This window comes from Lepisma saccharinum, chromosome 2 (assembly GCF_977018435.1).
Source record: "Lepisma saccharinum chromosome 2, izLepSacc3.1, whole genome shotgun sequence".
Classification (NCBI taxonomy): Eukaryota; Metazoa; Arthropoda; class Insecta; order Zygentoma; family Lepismatidae; genus Lepisma; species Lepisma saccharinum.
The window spans coordinates 115,038,330-115,058,787 of NC_139230.1; the positions used below are offsets into that span (position 1 = coordinate 115,038,330).

Sequence of the window (20,458 nt, forward strand, 5' to 3'; positions counted from 1 at the left end):
ATTCCCAATTAGTAACTTTGTCAACTTTAAATCCCTAACCTATTAACTCTTTTAACCCATTTCGTACACTTTACACTAGTATTACTAACCTGTTCTCTCTAACTTTAAGACCTTAAAATCAATATTTGTAGATCTAACACAATAACATTTTAACCCTACTAACACTATTATATGTAAACCAATGATTATTCTGGTATCCGAATAATCATTGGTCCTTCTTCTGTATGTAAAGAAAATGGAAATTACAAATAAAGAATAAAGAACAAGGATAAATGAGGGAATCCGGTAAATATTTCGCGTAACTGACGTTCCGGTATAATTTAAGGCACCGGGACAATAGCGCATGCCTCCGAATGTATGCGGATAGAGGAGGGCGTTTTTCGGGGGTTCACCCCTTTATTATTATATTTTTTCATTTGCCCTGGATTCTAGTCGCAGCGATTAACCTAAAGAATTATAAAAAACACGTTAAATAACAAATATACATTACAAATATCAAAAGACCAAAAATATGTAACGACTTGTGTTGCATATAAAAATGTCAGTTACCTGCTTAGGAAACATTCGATATGAAATTAACCGATAAGCTTGACATCATTATAAGACAGGCTTGTCAAAACAAAAATTACCTTTTTCATAGCAGGGCAACAGTGTCTGGAAAATGAACTGTTTCTACCCTGTTGAACATAGGGCAAAATAAAACAGTGCAGCAAGTTATTCATAGTATTAAAATATGTGTCTTTTATTGATTAATAGGTCGGAGACAGCTTGTAACAAGCATTACGCCAACAAGGCGAAAACAAAAACAAAACGAATCGATGATACACTGCAGCAGAGAATCGTCTTCACGTAAATATTGGAGCGTGCAGAGCGAAGACAGTTTTGAAATCTACGATTTTTGGGTTAGTTTATGTTAATTATAACGTACAATCAAATAGATTGAATTAAAATTTCATTTCCACTTCGAACTTATTAAGAGTGTGTAATATGAAAATCACTAAAGAAAGGGAATATCTACCCTTACACAACTCTATCATGTTAGAAAGGACAAGGGTTATGTAAAAACAGACAAGAAACTGAGTGATAGCCGTTAAGTTGAGTTTTCAAAAAAATATTAAAACTCAGCATACATTATTTCAATGTCGAGTAATTGAAGGAAGCATTAAGAACATTACTTTAAGAATATATTTAATATATTATTTATATATATTATAAAATATTATTTAATAAGAATATATTAACAGCCAATTAAAATAATTTCTATTTTCTCGGTCATTTACAATATTTTCCACCCATTTCTGTTCCGCTATGACTTTTGGACGGCACATCTTAAATTCTATTTTCGCCCCCCCCCCCACCCTGTATAAATACACATACATATATACACATAGCAGCAAGTTCTCCTAGTTGAACTTTTCTTAGGTTTCAGAACTTAAGCAGCACCGATCAGCAACGACCTAACCATTGAACCAGTCGGAATCAGTGGCGTAGCGCAGCAAGTAAAATATTGGGGGCCTCCTTAGCAAATAATATATATATATATATACATATATACAGTGCTCGAAAAATCTTCTTCAGAGCTAGGCCCCAGCTCTGAAAATCAGGCGCCAGGAACACCTACTAGCAATTGTGCATACTATAAGAAGTTGAGAATCGCCGTATTCAAAACATCGCTAAATCATGTGAGAAAGTAGAAAATTAGGGGTTGGGGGACAAAGAGTAAGGTACTGATTCTATGAAATGTTCACAACGTTGGTAAAAAAATAATTTGCTAACTTACGCTGTTCTGCAATTTGAACTTAGAATCTTCAAAATTTCGTACATGCAAACTCAAAAAAACAGCAATATTACAGCAAAAGATCACAGTCGTCAGGCTGAATCTTTTAGTCGCCATGGCGACCTGGCGACTGAGATTTTTTGAGCCCTGCATATATATATACATATATATATATATACAGTGCTCGAAAAATTTTCTTCAGAGCTAGGCGCCAGCTCTGAAAATCAGGCGCCAGGAAACCACCTACTAGCAATTGTGCATATTACAGTATGTTTCAAAAGTCGCGCAATCCAAACTTTTAACGACCGCCATGTTAGGCACATTTCAGTCGTATATTGGCAATTATCTTATTCGTATACTTTCAAGTTAAGAACTTGGATAAAATTAATTACACTTAATTGTTTTCATAATTAATGTATATATTTACGTTTTATCTTATGTTATAATATTATTCGCGTATTTTTGCAACATTTATTCAGAATTTATAGGCTAATAATTATCCAAAATAATATATGCAACGTTTTCATTGTTTTTCAAGTCCAAAATGGCTAGGATTATTTCTATATTTGACGCAAATTTTGTTGTTTAAGCACAAGTTAAATATATGTTTTCTTAATATCAATCTTTGTTCAACAATAGACAAGATCAAAGTATTTTAATCTTCGTTATAAATTCATATACTAAATCTTTCTTTATTCATTTTATGTGCAAGGGCAAATATGAATTGCTTTATAAAGTCAGTTTCGTTATTTGTTGTCCTACTTAAATATTGTAACATGTATCTCACTTTCAATAATATATCTTTTTGCTATTGGCTGTTAAGTTTAGAAGTGGGGGAACCACGCTACGTGATTTTGGCGATGAAAACTTCCACGTTGCCAATTCGGATCTCCATACCCTGGAGTTACGAGTGGTGGCTGTAGGCTATCACTGGGTTCATAAATAAATGCAATTACAATATTTAAAAAAAAAAAACATTGTTAATTTGCTGGAAACATCTGAGAACTGATTTTCCACATTAAATACCAACTCTTAAACAATTTGTGGGATAATTTGTTGGTGTTTGACTGGTTTTAAAACAGTTGCTTTGTGAGGTACAGCAGAAGCAGGGCATTTTTATTGGAAAACCCCTTGCACATGAGTGTAAGAATGAGTAGTAAAATACTCTTCAGCAATGCACACGCACTGCTCTAATGAATACGCCATGCTGAATCATTTAAAAAAACAGGCCCACTAGCGGCGAAAGTGAGCGAAGAGAATTCAATGTAACCAGGAACAGCCTAGGATTCTCTCAAGAGTCCTATTTCGGCACAAAATCTTGATTTACGATTTTTCACGTAAATGTATAGCCAATAGTTAGACACATGTTGCATGCGACTGTTGGCAATATTTCGACCTGCTAGTATTGCCATATACGGAGATATGCTCCAAAAATGGCACTTTTCACTCAACCCATAAAATCGCCAGTCAAAAATTCATCAAATATTGCATATGATCAATATTTGTGGCAAATGACAGACTGACATGGCATCAGTCAACAAATGTCTAATTATGGTCGATCGATCATTTCTTACATATTTTTCTTACTCAGAAGTTCATTTCTGGAGAAAAAATTGAATGCTGCCTTCCGTCAGTTATTAATTTATATAATTTTCTGTGCGGAGTGAACTGAATTTTAAGCATTGAAAAATATCTCAATGGATGAGGCTTTATAATGCAGAAAACCCGGTGTAAATATCTCTTACGGTTTTCATGATATACATTTCCAAAGTTTGGGTTGTGCGACATTTGAAACACTCTGTATAAGATGATGAGCATCAAAACATCGCTAAATTATTTGAGAAAGCAGGAAATGGGGTGTTGGGGGACAAAGGGTAAGAAATTGTTACTGACTCTAGCTTCACGCAGCCAAATAATTTGTTCGTGATCCTTTGTATTTTTTTGCTTGAAACATTTAAAGAATATATTCAGGTTAGATATAATTGCACAGATATTCAAAAAAATACTGGGACTCCCCGATGGCGTAGTGGTAAAATCCTTCCCTTGTAACCAAGGGGTCCCAGGTTCGAGAGACGGTGGAGGCACATAGTTTTGAATTTTGAATTTGAATTTAAAATTTTGGGAGCGTCAGCACTTAGGCTATTTTGCTCCCGACACATTATACGGGGGCCAGCCCCTTATCATTACAAATAACAACTCGAACGTTGCGTAACTAAAAATCTTAAAATGTTCTGACTTCTGTTAAAAGCTGAGGCCGTAAAGGGGCACTCAGCACACATAAGGACAAAAGAACAGGACAATACAAACAAAATTATACTGGCCATCGGGCCAGTCGCCAGAGCCTCGTTAGTCTTCAGTCCAGGGTGTACTGACGTGGAAGTGAGGTTGATATTTGGGTGTACTACGTGGATGGTCACCCCTTACACCCCGGAGTCACATAGTGGTTCGGATTCCACTTTAAATTGTAGGTTCAGTCCCGATTAGCCTATCTGTACTTAAAGTGGACTTAAAAACTTAAAACAACAATTCAAACAATTCAACTTTAAAAAATACTGCTTGGGGGAATTGTTTAAACAAAGGATAGTCAACACTCCTCTTGGGATTTGGAAGTGGATGTGCCTTCGACTCCAAAGCCATCCCCTGGCTGCGCCAGGCCAATATTAAACGTAAGAGTCGCTCACATAAGCCTCCTAATACTAATAGTGAGTAATATACTCAAGCAAAGTTATCATTTCAGTTTTGTTGGTTAAACTGGACCTCTAGATTGTCAGTGGTGACCTAACATCACAAAGTCAATTGCAATCTGCTACGAAGAAATAGCAGCGGCCTCTAATTTTGAGAGATAGATAATAAAGTGGCGATGGGGCACGATTCACTGAAAATATGTCACTCAATTAAATGCCGTTTGGACGGCCTGAGCCGCGAGAAAAATTTTTCCACACGGGCACGATATTTACTTTTGCTGTTAGTGGACCTCAATATTATTATTCATAATTTAAACGATGCCATTTCTTTTCGATAGACCACTGAACATAAATTTATTAAAGACTTTCTCATATAACTAGAACAGTTTTATTAAAAGATCATCAGTGCTCGAAGTATGTGTGGGAGGGAGGAACGAAGGGGGAAAATTATATCCAGCTAAGAAAAATTTCATAAAGCGTATAAGTACCTCCTCCACCTACTGCATTGATCCCAAACTCGAACAAGGAAATTCGCAGCTAGGAATTTTCACTTCGAACACTGCAGATCACAGAATCCTAACAAATTGGAATAGTAGAACTGGTTCGACAGAAATGTGCAAAAAAATTCAATTTATCAGAAAAGTGATCACAAAATACGTAATGGTAAAATTTAACTCATACACCCTGCGTGACAGAAAAGGGGGTACTGGCCCTTAGGAAAAAGGGATAATTGCCCCTGGACTCCACCTTCTACTGACTTTTGTGGTCTATTTGGAATAAAACATAACAAATGTGGACAATGTGGGAACTTTATCTAAGCTTTTATTTCAATATGCAAAGGCTTGGGGACCCTTGAAAATATTTGCTGGGAAGTTACATTTTAAATATCACGTGTAACAAATATTAGTGGTAAAATTAAAAGATCATGAATTACCAAGTTTGATTGTTTATTGTATAGCAATAAGGCATCGACTGGTTGAGCAACTGAACACTGCTCATACTGGATTGACACACTACACTATGTTTACAACAAACTGCGTAGCGTATTTTCCTATCGATGGTCATCTACGAGCAAGTAAGTTAATTCTGCATTTTGGAGGGGGTCCACATGTTAAATTGCCTGGGCCCCTCTGGCTGGGACAATACGCTGCTTATTATAGTATACGTCATATGATACGTTACTGGGAACCAGATTTATGTTTCGTATATCGTTTTTTTAATAAGATATACTCTCGGTTGAATTTCTGGGAGTATATAAAATTTCAGGAGCACAGAGAGAGAACATTGTGGGGCCCCTACACCTCGGGGCCCCCCGCATTGCGGGAGCGGCCGTTACGTCAATGGTCGAAATCTAGTCGGAAAAATGCGTGCTGGTCCCGTATGCGCACGTCTTCAGAAAAACTTGCTGTGCGTCAATTTATTCCGAGTTCTTGGACAATGTCTTATTTCACTGTCATATCAGCTGAAGTTGCTGGAACATTGTTCTGTGGATAATTTTAGAGACGCAAAATCATAATTGTTCTGTGCTTGCCAATGGAACACAATTTTGTATCCGTGTAAAAAGTTCACAAATTATATTGTTCATTTCAGAATATTTCACCACAGTCAGTAGATTTGGGTAGGTTTATTCCAGCGTAGGATGATCCTTGAGCAACTTTGTTCAAGCACGCGATGGCTTCAATTATTCCAGTTTTACGGAAGTTCCTTGAAGGAAGATATTTCTGGAAAAGTCACCTGAATCTCTTTTACGTAGTGGCTTTCCATCAAGATAAATTAGACAAGATGTTCTAAAAGTTTTCCTGATCGACTAAGTCTTTCATTACTCTGTCCAATTCGTGAACCAGGGACTTGTGCATATCTGCTCTCAGCAACTTTGGACAGCACAACGTAGATAGGAATGAGAGGTGGTGACAGAAAATTACTAATTCCAATTTCAGAGACAAGTTACATGGAATCTGTCATAGTTTTCTCAGCACAGATAATTGCTTGGCTTTATAATATCTTTGAATTCATCAACAACCACATTAAAACGATACAAAAGTGCTGCTAACGTATTTAGTCATATCTTGCCAAAATATCAGCATTTCTTATTGAATATAATTTGGAATGCAACTGGCATTTTTGAAATATATTTTTATTCACAAGAAGATTAGTTATTATTATTATTATTATTATTATTATTATTATTATTATTATTATTATTATTAATGTGATGAAGAATAGTGAATTAGTCTCTCTACTAGCCCTATCACGCCCTCTAGCTAAACATATAAGCTGTAACAAATGAATGTCAACCTCCGTGGTGGAGTGGCTAGCACAGCGCGTTACGATGTCAGGCGTCAACGGTTCAAACATCGGCCTGGGATGAAGTGTTCCTTGTGAGTATCCCTTCATCAATTTCATCATGTAACATCAATGACATCCTCATCGTGGCGATTAGCCAAAAGTGGCAGAAAAGCGATGTAAAATAACGTAATTCAAAGAATGAAATAAGTTGAAATATTCAATTAGGGACAAACTGCATTCGACCTATTTGGGCGCATCAAGATTTTCCAGTCATTTTCTTCAGATTCTTCAAAATATTTTGTTTTACATAAGAACATTTGCCCATTCTCAGATTAATGAATAGTTTTCTTCTTTTGCTTCTAGCTGATAAAGTTATCGTGCCAAATGATAATTTTTTGCAAAGTTGAACTCTATTTTCTTAAGGATATAAACATATTTAGTAATGACGCATGACACCCGAGTTGAAATTAATGTTTCGAATGAAATGAAAGGAATAATCAATATTATGCAAGAAAATGAATACAATTTTGAATCAATATTTACCATATTACGCGATACAACTTACTGTAGTGAAAAATACAGTATTACGGAGACCTTCGTTGTTGAATCTGAGACCCTGGCTCCAATTTATGCATCGATCATGAACATGAATTTCCATGCCGTTCAATTGATTGATTTGATTTATTTTATCTCGCTTTTCTGACACTTTTAGCTAATCACGAATACGAGGATGAGTGATGGTATGACATTGATGAAGGAACAATGACAAAGAACAACCAAGCGCAGGCCGGGAATCGAACTCGGAGCCCCTGGCGTCGTAGCTCACTGTGGGACACAGTGCAAACCACTCCCCCACGAAGGTCGTCTCCATGCCGTTCAAATTGTCCCCAGTAATTACATACAATACAGGGAGTCCATAAAGTCCTGCAGGAAACGAAAACTCTATAATTTGAAAAATATTAAGTTTATTAACAAAACATATTTTGTGTACTTACAGCAAGGTTCAAAGTTTTTTCTGCTTGTTAAGGATCATCGCCAAACCTCCTATTGTGCACCATTCACGTCCAAACACTGTTGCAGTCTTTTTGCGAAACCGAGAATTGCTTGCTGACGGTGCTCGTCTGGGATATTCAGAATCACATAACTTATTTTGTCCTTCAGGTCGTCCAGATTATCTGGTTTCTGTGAATACACCTTGGTCTTTACATGTCCCCACAGCCAGTAATCGCAAGGTGTCAAGTCTGGTGATCTTGCAGGCCAAGGTGTAGGTTATCTTCGGCCAATCCATCTCTCCTGAAATTGTTCGTTAAGAAACTGCCAAATTTTAACTTGCAGGGTCGGGCCTTCACCTTCTTGCGTACGATCTTGTGTAACGTTGACTTCAGTATTCCCAGTTCCAAGGATCTTTGTTTAAGCGATTTCACGCTGTCCTGCACTGTCTGAATCACATCGTCACTCGTTCCTGGCCTTCCACTGCGTGGAAAATCTGTCACATTTCCCGTTGCTTTGAACATTTCATACCATCTCTTGATACTTATGTCTGCTGGAGGTGGTTTCCCATACGTTGTTTGCAACTTTCTCCGCACTGAAACGTAAGATTTTTAACTCCGCAAACCACAGCACACACTGTGCCTTTTCCTGGATGGACACCATCTTAAGTCACGTTATCACGTGATTACCAGTGCAAGCGTCATTGAGCAGGTTGGCCAGAACAAAGCATTAAACTTCCCTTCTTCTCACCTCCCCAAAAAATGCATTCTTAAACGTAATAGTTAAAACGTTATAGAGTTTTAGGACTTTATGGACTCCCTGTATATCCACATTTCGACTTTTTGACATTTTTATAACACTATATACGCTACATTACTGACCGAATAGAACGACACTCACACAAACGTTACGGCATAACTTGGGGGAGTAAACAAGACAATTAAATCCTTTAAACAGAGTGCGTAATTTGGAGGGACAGGTGGGAAGGCAGAGAAAAAGAAAGAACAATGTTGTGACCACGATAACTGCCGTAACTTGAGAATGAATTTGATAAAATTGTTTCTGCAGCTAGATACATTGAAGAGTTGGAAAGATGTTGCATTTGGCAAAAAGTGGGAAAGGAGTTTCATTAAGGTGAAGAAAAACAGCATTTCGTTATGTTACACTGTAAAATACTTAAAAACTCTGGTGGAAAAACCGTCGCCTTGTAATCAAAGGATCCTGGATTCGATCTCAGCTGGAGGCACATTTCACAGTGGTTGGGGTCCAACTTTAAACTGTAGCTCCAGTCCTAATTAGCATACCTAAGCGTAAGGCGGAATTGAAATTTTTTTACCCATGTTTCTAAAACTCTGTCCAGATAAGTTTGTTTGATTGATTGATTTGCTTTATTTTACTTCGCTTTTTGTGCCACTTTTGTCTAATTTACGAAGAAGGAGATGAGTGATTATGTGATGAAATTGATGAATGGACACTCACAAACATCAATGCCCAGTCCGGGATTCGAACCCGGGACCCCTGGCGTCGTGGTGCGATATGGTAACCACTCAGCCACGGGGGCCGGCACTGTCCAGATAAGTGTTTGGAGTGTTCGTAATTTTAGGGCGTATATTGGGTCATATTAAGCATTAAAATTGGAAAAAATATACGTACATCGTGTGGAGGAGAGCAGTAGTATCCCAGTCGCAAATATTATAATTACCATATCTGGCGATAATTTAAAGTTCATAAGCTGAAATTTTGACAGATTCTACATATCTCAGATGATTGGTCTTTTGTTGAATCAGCGAAATTGGTTAACGGGCTTCAACATTTCGGATTTTTAAGATACTACAAAATTTGGAATGTACACTTCTGTGGCAGGGAAAACTAATCGGATCAGTACTGTCAAGGAACGACCAAAGAAGAAACCAAACATGAATGTTTAAGTTGATACATTTGATGTATTGTATTCGATTTATTTTTCTTATAATTTTTTATTCATATTTTTTTCAACATAAACCGTGTGTAAAAAGTTTCCGTAGGAAGGCATCATCTACCAAAGAATAGAAACATGATGTGTCAAAGAAACTTTAATGAAACCTTTTTTATGTATAATATAATTGCTCCTTCCCTCATCCACACAAAGTAGTGTGTACTCTTTATGCATAATCCCGACCTGCTCAAGCTACATTAAGTTATAATGAGAGGAGAGGAGATAATTCTATAGAGAACAAACTTTGAACTTACGTAGGGAGGGAAAGAGAGAGAGATCCAGAACTTCGCTCTGTACGGTCGAAGCACAAGGTAAGTGTGAATTAATATGGGACAAGTTGGAAGGCACTCTGAAGTAGCACGATATTAAATTTAGAATTATTTACGAGCGAGTCCTATTATGACGGTAAAAATTTCCATCTCCTGCATCCTACGGAGACCTAAGTTCAAGGATACCACATAGCCTATTCAGTTTGAATAATGCGATGTTCAAGAATTGAAACAAAAATGGCTATTCTTTCTATCACCATCAGGGCAGAACAACTACATGTAATCGCATATGTATGAAATAAAAGTGAATGAATACGGTGAAGGACAATTTCCGTCCACATACATTTCTGAACTTGAATGTAGATGTCCCACCTACAAGTCTCCCCCAATAGCTAAATTTTTCGCCAGCCGAAATTATACATAGTTTCATTCTTGTTTCTGACACAAAGGTTTGAAGAGATCATAATTGTGGCAGAAATGCCATTTTACATTTTTGCAAGTAAAGAAACCTCCACAATTTGCTTAGCGTTATGCCAACAAACCTTATGGGTAAGAGAAAATCACCAGATTCGTGAAGTGATCATGATAAGAATAAGTCAATCTTTGCTGTAAATTACTCCGTGTACAGTCACGGACAGTTTTGGGTTGTAACTACCGCCTCGAAAGAAAATAGAATTGTTACAACCCAGAAGTGTCTGTGATTGTACATGAGGCTGCAAGATTACGAACACTTATATCGACAACTAGGAAGTCTTTCCCTTCCGTTCCCTTACTTATTGCTTTTCCCAATTTGCTCCACTATTTCTGCCTTTACTCAATTCGACAAATATTGTACCTTTCTATTGATGAAGTCCACAATATATCAATGACATTCGAATTGTCCATGCGATCGTTGCTCACGACGCGCTCTCAGCAACAGACGGAAGCTTTCCTGGTTCTTCCTTTGTTAATAGCCAGAAATCTGTGCCGCTATTTGATTTTAGTGTTTGCCCTGTGTTTAATGGGTGAAGCTGATCCCGTTGAAAAAAGGAAAAGAAAAGTTTACGGAGGAACAGGAGAGAGTGAAAACAAGAAGAGCAAACAGCACCATTTCGTGTATGCAAACACGGTCCCAAGAGCAAATACCTTCTCAGTTAAATACCCTTTGCTGGGATTGCCTCTCCGAACTCGCGGTTTAGACGGGGGCAAGGGTGAATGCTTGTGATCAGATCGATATATTGGTTCTAAAAACTCATGGATGAACAGTGGGTCTTTCTATTCTGACCGTTAGCGGACAGCACCGTCAAATAATGTTGACATGGAGTCTCGGTGAAGACCATCTTTGGTCGGTAACATGAGGCAAAAGTGGCTAGGTTAGGGATAGGTTAGGTTAGGTTGGTTCTGAGCCCAGTTTAGTGGCGACGTTTTAAAAGCTTTGGTCTTTTGTGAGTGTGTTGCTAGAGAGAGCATCAAATCTGTACCTCTATCACAAGAAGTATAGGTTTTCCAGTGCAGAAACATTACTGAAGTACTGTGCAGAAATATTTTGTCTGTGGGCAAAAATAAGTAAGTTACTAGTTTTATGACTCCCTGTGATTATTTTGCCACCAGGACTCTTCACCCTCTCAGACTATTGATCCATAAAACTCTGGTATTTGAATTCCAACGTGCCAATCAAAATAAAACTTTGCACACACACATAATCAGATTTCAAGTGAATTTAATTCTCAAATTCAGAAACTAGTCAAGATACTGCTACCGATTCTTTTACATTTGTACTGGCAAGGACTTCTATTGGCTTTTATTGCTGTCTTCTTGCCGCGATGGACTATAGCTATTACAGAGTTGTCAACTGTCATTATCTTCATTAATTTAGCATTTATCATTAATTATTCCTGTACATTGTATACAAAGATAGATGCTTATACTGTTTCGAATTACTTTCATACTTGTTAATACGTAATTATCTTCGTTACAACAGTCAATAACATTTAATTGAATATGCTCATAGTTCGTGAATGTATATCTAAGTTTGACTGTCAGCAGCTCAGCATAATTTGCCTCCCCGATGGCGCAGTGGTATCGTCCTCGCTTTGTAATTAAGGGGTTCCGGGTTCGATACCCAGTGGAGATACATAGTGGTTCGGATCCCACTTTAAACTCTAGGTCCAGTCCCAATTAGCCTTATTGTGCATAAAGTGGACTTAAAACGCCAACTCAATCAAGTTCATCATAATTTAGAAATGGAAAGAAAAAACAACGAAATCAATCAATTTAGGGGAGTAATGTTTACAATTTGCACAATTTACTAACTCAGTTCCCAGTGATAAGAAGTAGAGTATTTTTTTTTCGGAACAACGATCAGCCACTACAAACAAAAGAGAATATGATGAAGTTTTGCACAGGCTACTGGTAAAAAAACAAAAAAACAATTTAGACGTGAATGATTCGGCCTGAAGTGATGAGTACTCAAGGTCAACAGTGTTCAGTTTAATCCTGACCCGTGCATTAAAACACAAACACCTTCCTTGTGAGGAAAATAATAATAATTGATTTTCTATTATGAGAATTTCGAGATCTGTAACTCTTTGTCGTCATGGGCGTGCCCAGAAACTTTTGTAGCAGTCAGGCCAAATGATAAATCGTGAATAGTAGAAATAATAACAATATTAATTATAATCATCATGCTTACGATTTCAATTAAAAACAATAACTATTATAAATTAATAAAACTAATCCAAATATATTCTATTGTTATTCCCCGATCGCATAATGAAAGCGCTATCGTCTTGTAACTAAGGAGTCGCGGGTTCGATTCACGTACAGTGGTTCAGTTCTCTCTTGATTCTGAAGGCCCAGTCCCGATTGGCCATCTGAGCATGAAGTGGAACTCAACCAAACTCTGGTAAACTCATTCTCACCAAGACACGGAGAAAAGCTCTGACAAACAAGCATGATTCCGAGAAAGAAAGAGGATAAGTAGCGATCAATAAACGAAAATAATATTTCATATCGGATTTTATTTGACGTGTCTTGTCAAAAACGTTGAATAACCTGTTCTAATCGTGTATATATTACTTCTCTGAATGTTATTGACAATTGTTCTATGTTAGCATGCACTGTTAATTGAACATTATAAATTGTCTAGTTTTTCAACTTTCCTAACGCTACGTTTCGAAATCCATGTCTTCTCTCTTTCTCAGGTACACATTTTTTTTTGCCTGTGGTGGGTTTCGAATCTACGACTTGTTAATTACTTCAAATCTAGAGATCTAGCGAACTGCTCAAACTTCCCGATGACGCAGTGGTAGCGTCGTCGCCTTGTAATCAAGGTGTTCGATACCCGGTGGAGGCACATAATGGTTCGGATCCCACTTTAAAACAGTAGGTCCAGTCCCGATTAGCCTTACTGTGCATAAAGTGGACTTAAAACACGAATTCAATCAATCAATCAAACAAACATAGTAGAGAGAGAGCGTTGAGGTTCAACTCTCGGGAGTATTTCGAAATAAGAGGACTAATAGCCAAGAATTAAACCTGAAGCAACCAAGCTTTAAAAAATGTACTTATTGAACCAACGTGTGAAGATAATTTTGTATCCATGTAAGTATTTTTTTCTTACAGATGAAATTATGACTCTTCTTGGAGAACGTCCCAGTCTAGCCCGTTTCGACTGCAGTTTGAGACATATTGCGGATTGTCTAGATTTAATCACTATCAGAAACAAAAAAATAATAGTTTTCCAATTCATCAATAAAGAAAATGTAACTATTTTTTGTTTATGTGCAGTGCATTATTTTATTCTTTCTTTCTATTTCCGCTTTTTTACGTCGCTTTTTTACCTTTCGGTTTAACCATGACGATTCAGTTAGACCGTAATTTTCTCCTCCTTTCGATTCAGAAACAAAGAACACCGCGACAGCCAGCGTCAACATGTTTTTCTGTAGGTCCAATTACGATTAATCTTACTGTGCATAAAGTGGACTTAAAACACCAACTCAACATGTTTGTTTTTTTTTAATTGAAAAAGGAAAGTTGACAAATAAACTAATCGAGTTTAAAGAAATAATTGAACACACTCTAACGAGGACTTTCGTAAGCCTAAAACACACACCAGTAATAAAAATATAGTCCAAAAAATTCACTACATCTCATGCACAGAATGAGGAAAAAAATATTGAACCTCCAAATGATTGAGAAAGTGCTTTTACACACATCAGACGCTTCTGCAAATTTCCTCAGGAGTGAACCCGGACCTTCTTGTCAAGAGTTTTCAAACCATATTGTAGATATTCTTTAGTAGCCCTACATGAGAATGAACCTGGTATGAAATAGAATTATGACCAACAATGTGTAAATATACTACAGAGAAAATCTGTTTTCTTCCTCCAACATGTTCATGTTACAACACAACTACATAGTAAAATTTCTGAAACCTACAATTGAGTATTTCAGATGTGGGCAAACACACACATACGCGTGTGTGCATATGTGTGTTTATATTCACACACACACACACACACACACACACACACACACACACACACACACACACACACACACACATCTAGATACATTGTTTATGACAAATATGATTGTGTGGAAACCTCTCCAGAATCTTTTTCTGGGCAAGCAACTAGGTATTTGCATAAAATGTTAAACATTATGAGAGCCGGCTCTCTTTTCCGTCTTGTGTTCGTTCCTTCATCTATTTGATCAATACACCATCCATTTCATTGTGGCAACTAACCCACAGAACAGCGATGTACAATACCCAGAACCAGAATAGAAATTAGAAGAGACTGCTGTCTTCGCTAGCCGTATTTATCTATTTCCAAACTAAATCCCTGATATTGAGTGTTTAACAAAAATAATGTTAAATTTATGTACTATATATGTTTGCACTATGCCTGTCCTAAATCGCTTACGTCTTCCCTCCACGAGTTTCTCTGCCGATGATATTTGTACACGGCTGTAACTCAATAAAGTATGCCCAAGGGCTCTTCGTTGACCTTCAGTTATGTTTGTTCCCATGTCAGCTTTTTTAATCTGTCCCAGTAAGGGAAAGGTCTGCTAAATGTCTGATAGATTGGATTGGATTGATTTGTTGTTTTAAGTCCACTTTATGCACAGTAAGGCTAATCTGGACTGGACCTACAGTTTAAAGTGGGATCCGAACCACTATGTGCCTCCACTGGGAATCGAACCCGGGACCCCTTGATTACAAGACGACGACGCTAACACTGCGCCATCGGGGAGGCCCCTAAATGTCTGATAGGTGATGAAAGGAGACCTAGCTAATGCTTCACAAAAACTGGGTTGTAAATTATGAGAACTTGCAACGTAACATTAGCATTGTCCACTAAAGTAAATATAACTTGATTAACTTTGAGAGGAGAGAATAGGAACTGTAGAAAGGGGACAATTAACCACGACCGAACCCACGATTATTTTAGAGGGGGCAGTGATTTAGTTTATTTACTTCATTTTTCTGCCACTGTTGGCCAATCGTGAAGATGAGAATCAGTGAGGATATGATGAAATTGATGAAAGGACACTCACTTAGAACACCCATGTCCAGGTCGAGATTCGAACCCGAGACCCGTAGCGTCGTAGCGGCCTGTGCAAACCATTCCGCCACTAAGATTGGCCTCAGAAAAATGTATATGCAGATAGAGAGAGTGTGGTGGGAAACGAGAATATTTCGTGACGAGAAATCCCATTTAATATAGACTTAACTATTAATTTTACTTGTAATATTTGAGGCAAAAGTTAATTTGAAAAGTTATTCTTGTCTGTTGGAGGCGGACTCCCCGATGCAGAGAATGGACCAACCTTCCTTTTTCCCTTGGCATCTTAACTGATGGGAGAGGTGTATTTTCTATTGTCTCTCAGATGGAGGTAAATTTTCTTATTTACTCAATTTGAATCGAAATGGAAGATCCATATCCAATGCGTGTGGGTGGGTGTTTTCCCAACATGAATATTTTAAAGTTTTCGTGCATATATTGTAGGTTTGATGGCATATTTAAATGCATATTTTTCTAGTTTCTAATACACATAAATCCTCAGTATATTTATGACCCACCAAATGGCGGTGAAATGTCTGATATGAAGTATAACTCTGTAAGATGTGTGCTGCTTCTATTGGACCTTTAGGTTAACAATAGAAGTACTAAGCAATCACTTTGAGTTTTTGGTCGGAAAGTAATTGTTTTAAATCTTGAATTGTTGTAAGTGCATTGAGCAAAATTCTCAAATTTTTAAGAGCACAATTAGATAAAGTCTAATTGTTGAGACCATTTTAAAAAATATCTCTTGTTAAAATATTGCCTGAAGCAATTTTTTACGTAATATAAACTCATATATTACAAGTAATATAAATAATGAAGAGTTTCAAATGCTCCCTAGAATTAGTTACAATTAATAATTAGCTCTGAACCATACATATTCTTTTTTCAAAGTCATTGAATATCACAAAGAAACGGAATTTTATTTTCACCAACACCCTGATTTACAAAAGGGATATTCTGACACTCATTATAATTTAATTTTTATTTACAAAAGGCTGTGTGAAAAGTTCTCTTCGTGCATAAAAAATTAATCAGACTGCTGAAATTTCTTATCCAAAGATAATTTCGATAATGTGCAATCATCTCTCCCCCAATTCAGCTTGAGGACGAAATTCTACCTGAATGAAGTTAGAGTCCAATTATCTTAAAAACAGATTTACACAAACAGCGCATATGAACTAGTAATTATAAAAAATATATATTTTTTAGAAAAAAATTGCTAATAATGCTGCAAGAACTTCATTTCTATATACAAATTATTTAAACTATTTAATTTCTTTTATTTTATATTTCTTTGTTTCTGTTTTTAAATCCCCGATTTCCATAACATTGTATGAAATCAATCCACGCCCAACAACTTCACAGTGATCAATATTAGTCACTAACTTTTCTCTAAAATCATGTTTCCTTTTGATAGTAACTGCTTGTATACCTGGTACATCACACCATAATCTTGCATAAGTTTTCTTTGTTTAAGAACTTCGCATATACACGTGCATATTTTGTGGATTACGTAAATATGGTTTGGTAATGATTTGTTCACATTTTGAGTTCTGTGGTTGTATAATTTTGAAAAAGACGATAAAGCTCGCTCTTCATTTCCGTTAAGAGTTTCCTTTGTTAGCAGCGGAAGGAAATCACATGTTACAGGGCGTGTCCCTGAACAAAAATAATAAGGTGATTAATTTACTCTCAAAATTCTTAAAACCCTGTATCAATACAACCTTACATGAGCAGAAATAGGGTAAGAAATATATGGCACTTCGATTTGGCACAGACTGCGGTGGAAATTATACGCGATTGGCCTTCACAACGTGGAATCCAATAAGCCTGATCTGTTGTTAGAGGGCAGCAGCTCTCGCAGTAACGATCTGCGGATGGAGAGAGAGAGAGAGAGAGAGAGAGAGAGGAAAGGCGCAGAGGGAGTGTTGAGTGCTCGGACAGATCAGCCAAGGCGGGCCAAAATATTGCTCCATATATATTTCCCTCAGAGAGATATTTAAAAGTCTTGCTTTTCGTATAAGAAATAGTCTGAATCATTCGCGTACTCTGAAAATGTCAAAGAACAACTTCGAGCGCTTCACTTCTACAGTGGTGATTTCAATTTAAAATCAACTCATCTTTGTCTTTAATTGACAGGTAATTGAAAATGTATTTACGGGTATTTAGCATTCATCCTGATTGCATAGATACAAATCAGAGGGGTGACCGAATGAAGTATTCCATGTTTCTAAATTCACTGGCTCGCATTCGTGAATAAAAATGTTCCTCTTACGCCGAAACCGATAAACGATAAATTTCAATTATTCATAAATGAAATGAATTGTATCATCTAATGAAATATATTATTTTCATTATTTTATAATGATATCCACTTATTATGTAGTACAAAAGCTATATGGATCATCACTTCTTCAATTTCTTACGTACTTTTCTCTTTGTTTCAAAAACGGGCAGCACAATGTAGCAGCATAATTCGTATGTCTTAAGAGATCGATGTATATACACCTAGGTATATTTCTTTACTTCTGTCTTGTAGATATTTTATTTTCCGGACCGTTTTTCAGATATAATATGTAATTGGGTAGTACCCCACGTGATTCCATTTTGCCATTGCGGATAAAATTGCATTTTCATTCAAAATTATTTAATGCTGAAGGTAAAGCTACATAGGAATGACATAAAATATGTTGTGGATGTAATCAATGAAAGGATTCGGTGACTTGAAATCTATCAAATACACCAATGAAAGTTTATTTTCCTTATCGATGTTAATAATGTATCGATTTTTTTATGTTCAAACACTTGAAGGAATGACTTATATTCTGTGCTGAATAAGGAAATACTAATGTTACGTAAGTTTTGAGTAGTTGATTCCCAACTACTATTGGAGGTTATGATTCATTAGCCGTCCGCCATCTTGGAAAAATGAATGTCATCAGTTTGATCAAATTTATGTGTAAAACTTTATTCTGAAGTGAGTTTCATGTCAATTACGTAAACTCCGACGATTTCTGCTGGTATTTAGGTGTTTACTTTACACTTTTAACAATATTCTGTTATCTAGTATTCGCGCCAAATAAGCTAGCTCATTCTTTCACCATAGATAACTTGATATCTAATCAATATTGAAGCACAAGGACTAGTGTAATTGACTTATGGAAGCCAAACTGTTAGAAACCGTCAGTTTAGAGTGATAATTAGAATCCCCTTCATAATTAACGACCTACATAGTACATTTCTGGACTTATATGTGCCAAAGAAAGAAAAAATTACCGCATGTACGAACGAGTGACAGACACTCTTAACCTTCAACACATGGTGTTGATGTAGGTTTTAGTAATAAGAAATAAGCTATGTATAATTCTATTTTAAGAGCTGGTGAAATTCTATGGTTTACTGATACAGAGAATAAAAATGCATTAATGCATTCAAATTGAACACTTAGTACCTGTCCTGGTCTTTGCCGTCATTTGGCAATTTGTGAACATCTTTCTACTCTTCTCACAATTCAATAATCGTACAAATACTCAGAAATAAGCTATACTTAATACAACGTCTTACCTGGAGTTTGAACAGGAGGCTCCCTTGGACCCATAGGCCTCATCATTCCTTGCATGGGGCCTTGCCCCCTAGGACCCATCCCGGGACCCATCCCAGGACTCATACCGGGGCCGGGACCGAGGCCTGGCCCGGGGCCGGGGCCGGAGCCAGGGCCCATTCCAGGGCCCATACCGGGGCCCATTCCCGGCCGTGGACCCATCATTCGTGGAGGTCCACCACCCTGCGGCCCGTTTACGCGAGGGCCCATTCCGCGTGGAAATCCCCCGGGGCCCGCAAAGCCGGGTCCTCGAGGACCCCCAAACCCAGCTCCGGGGGTTCGAGGGCCCCCCATACCAGATCCAGGAGGAGGTCGCACTCCCATCATACCCTGGGGGCGTGGCTGTTGCATTTGTCCAGGGCCCATAAGACGAGGGCCACCGGGCAGAGGCTGTTGTTGACCCGCTCCGTGTTGCTGCTGTTGTTGTTGCTGCTGCTGCTGCTGCTGTTGTTGTTGCTGCTGCTGTTGCTCTTCCGTACCCATGAGGGTGTTGAGCATCTTACTCGCGAAGCTGAACATCGTGCCTGTTTCGTCCACTCACAACGCGTCGACTAGAAAACGAACGATCACTGTGACGAACGAAGACTGCGATTGCCCACTTTATTCACCGAAACTATCATCGCCGAAGTCGGAGCGTTCACTGAAACCGCACGCACCACCGACGGCTACTCCATTCTCCGGCTGGCCTGGTCCGTGCAAATCGAGGTGACCTCACATGGAAGCTGACGCCCAGCGCAAAGCCTGCTTCCGTGATGGAGCATCCACGAGCCGATTCGAGTAGAGAGCCAGGCTGGTCTGGGCGCCGGGCGATCGATAGCGACGGCCAGGATTCTTCCACTCGCATGACCTGTAGGGGTAGAGCACACTTGCCGTTCAATACGCAAGCAACTCCCAGATGCAGGGTGACTAACAACGTCAGCATTGAGTTACAAGAAATTTTCCCGCCATTTCTCAAATAGATGGGGAGACGTAATGGATGTGGCAAATCGAGGATTAAGATGTTTCCAATTCGAAGCAAATGCAGAGAAAGATTGGACACGTTTCGCCACGGCGTTGATTTCTTGCGATTTCATAGAGAGGAATGTAGCTGCATGCTACACTCATTGATTGCGTCCTAGCCAGGGTTCTTTGTTACACCGTTTCCGGGTCTTTCACTACGAACCGTGTATGCAAGCAACGAATATCTCCGGCATGTGGAAATTTACTTTCATTGAAAAAAATCCATATTTAATTTTCCGCTCCGTTTCTCGTTAAACTCTTTTGCCCCCATAATAACATTTTAATTGAAGGTTTAACGGCTTGCACAGTACAGCTAGCTGCACTC

General features: G+C 37.9%; 1 protein-coding gene across 1 annotated transcript in view; it reads right to left on the reverse strand.

Annotated features, from left to right (window-relative positions):
* Window positions 1-19,899, reverse strand: part of LOC145984124 (uncharacterized) — a 928,179-nt gene extending 908,280 nt beyond the window's left edge. The window contains exon 1 of the mRNA XM_083117559.1: window positions 19,098-19,899. Within this exon, the coding sequence (XP_082973685.1) occupies window positions 19,098-19,653 (556 nt within the window). The 5' untranslated portion in view covers window positions 19,654-19,899. The remainder of the gene's footprint in view (window positions 1-19,097) is intronic.
* Window positions 19,900-20,458: the final 559 nt, after the last annotated feature.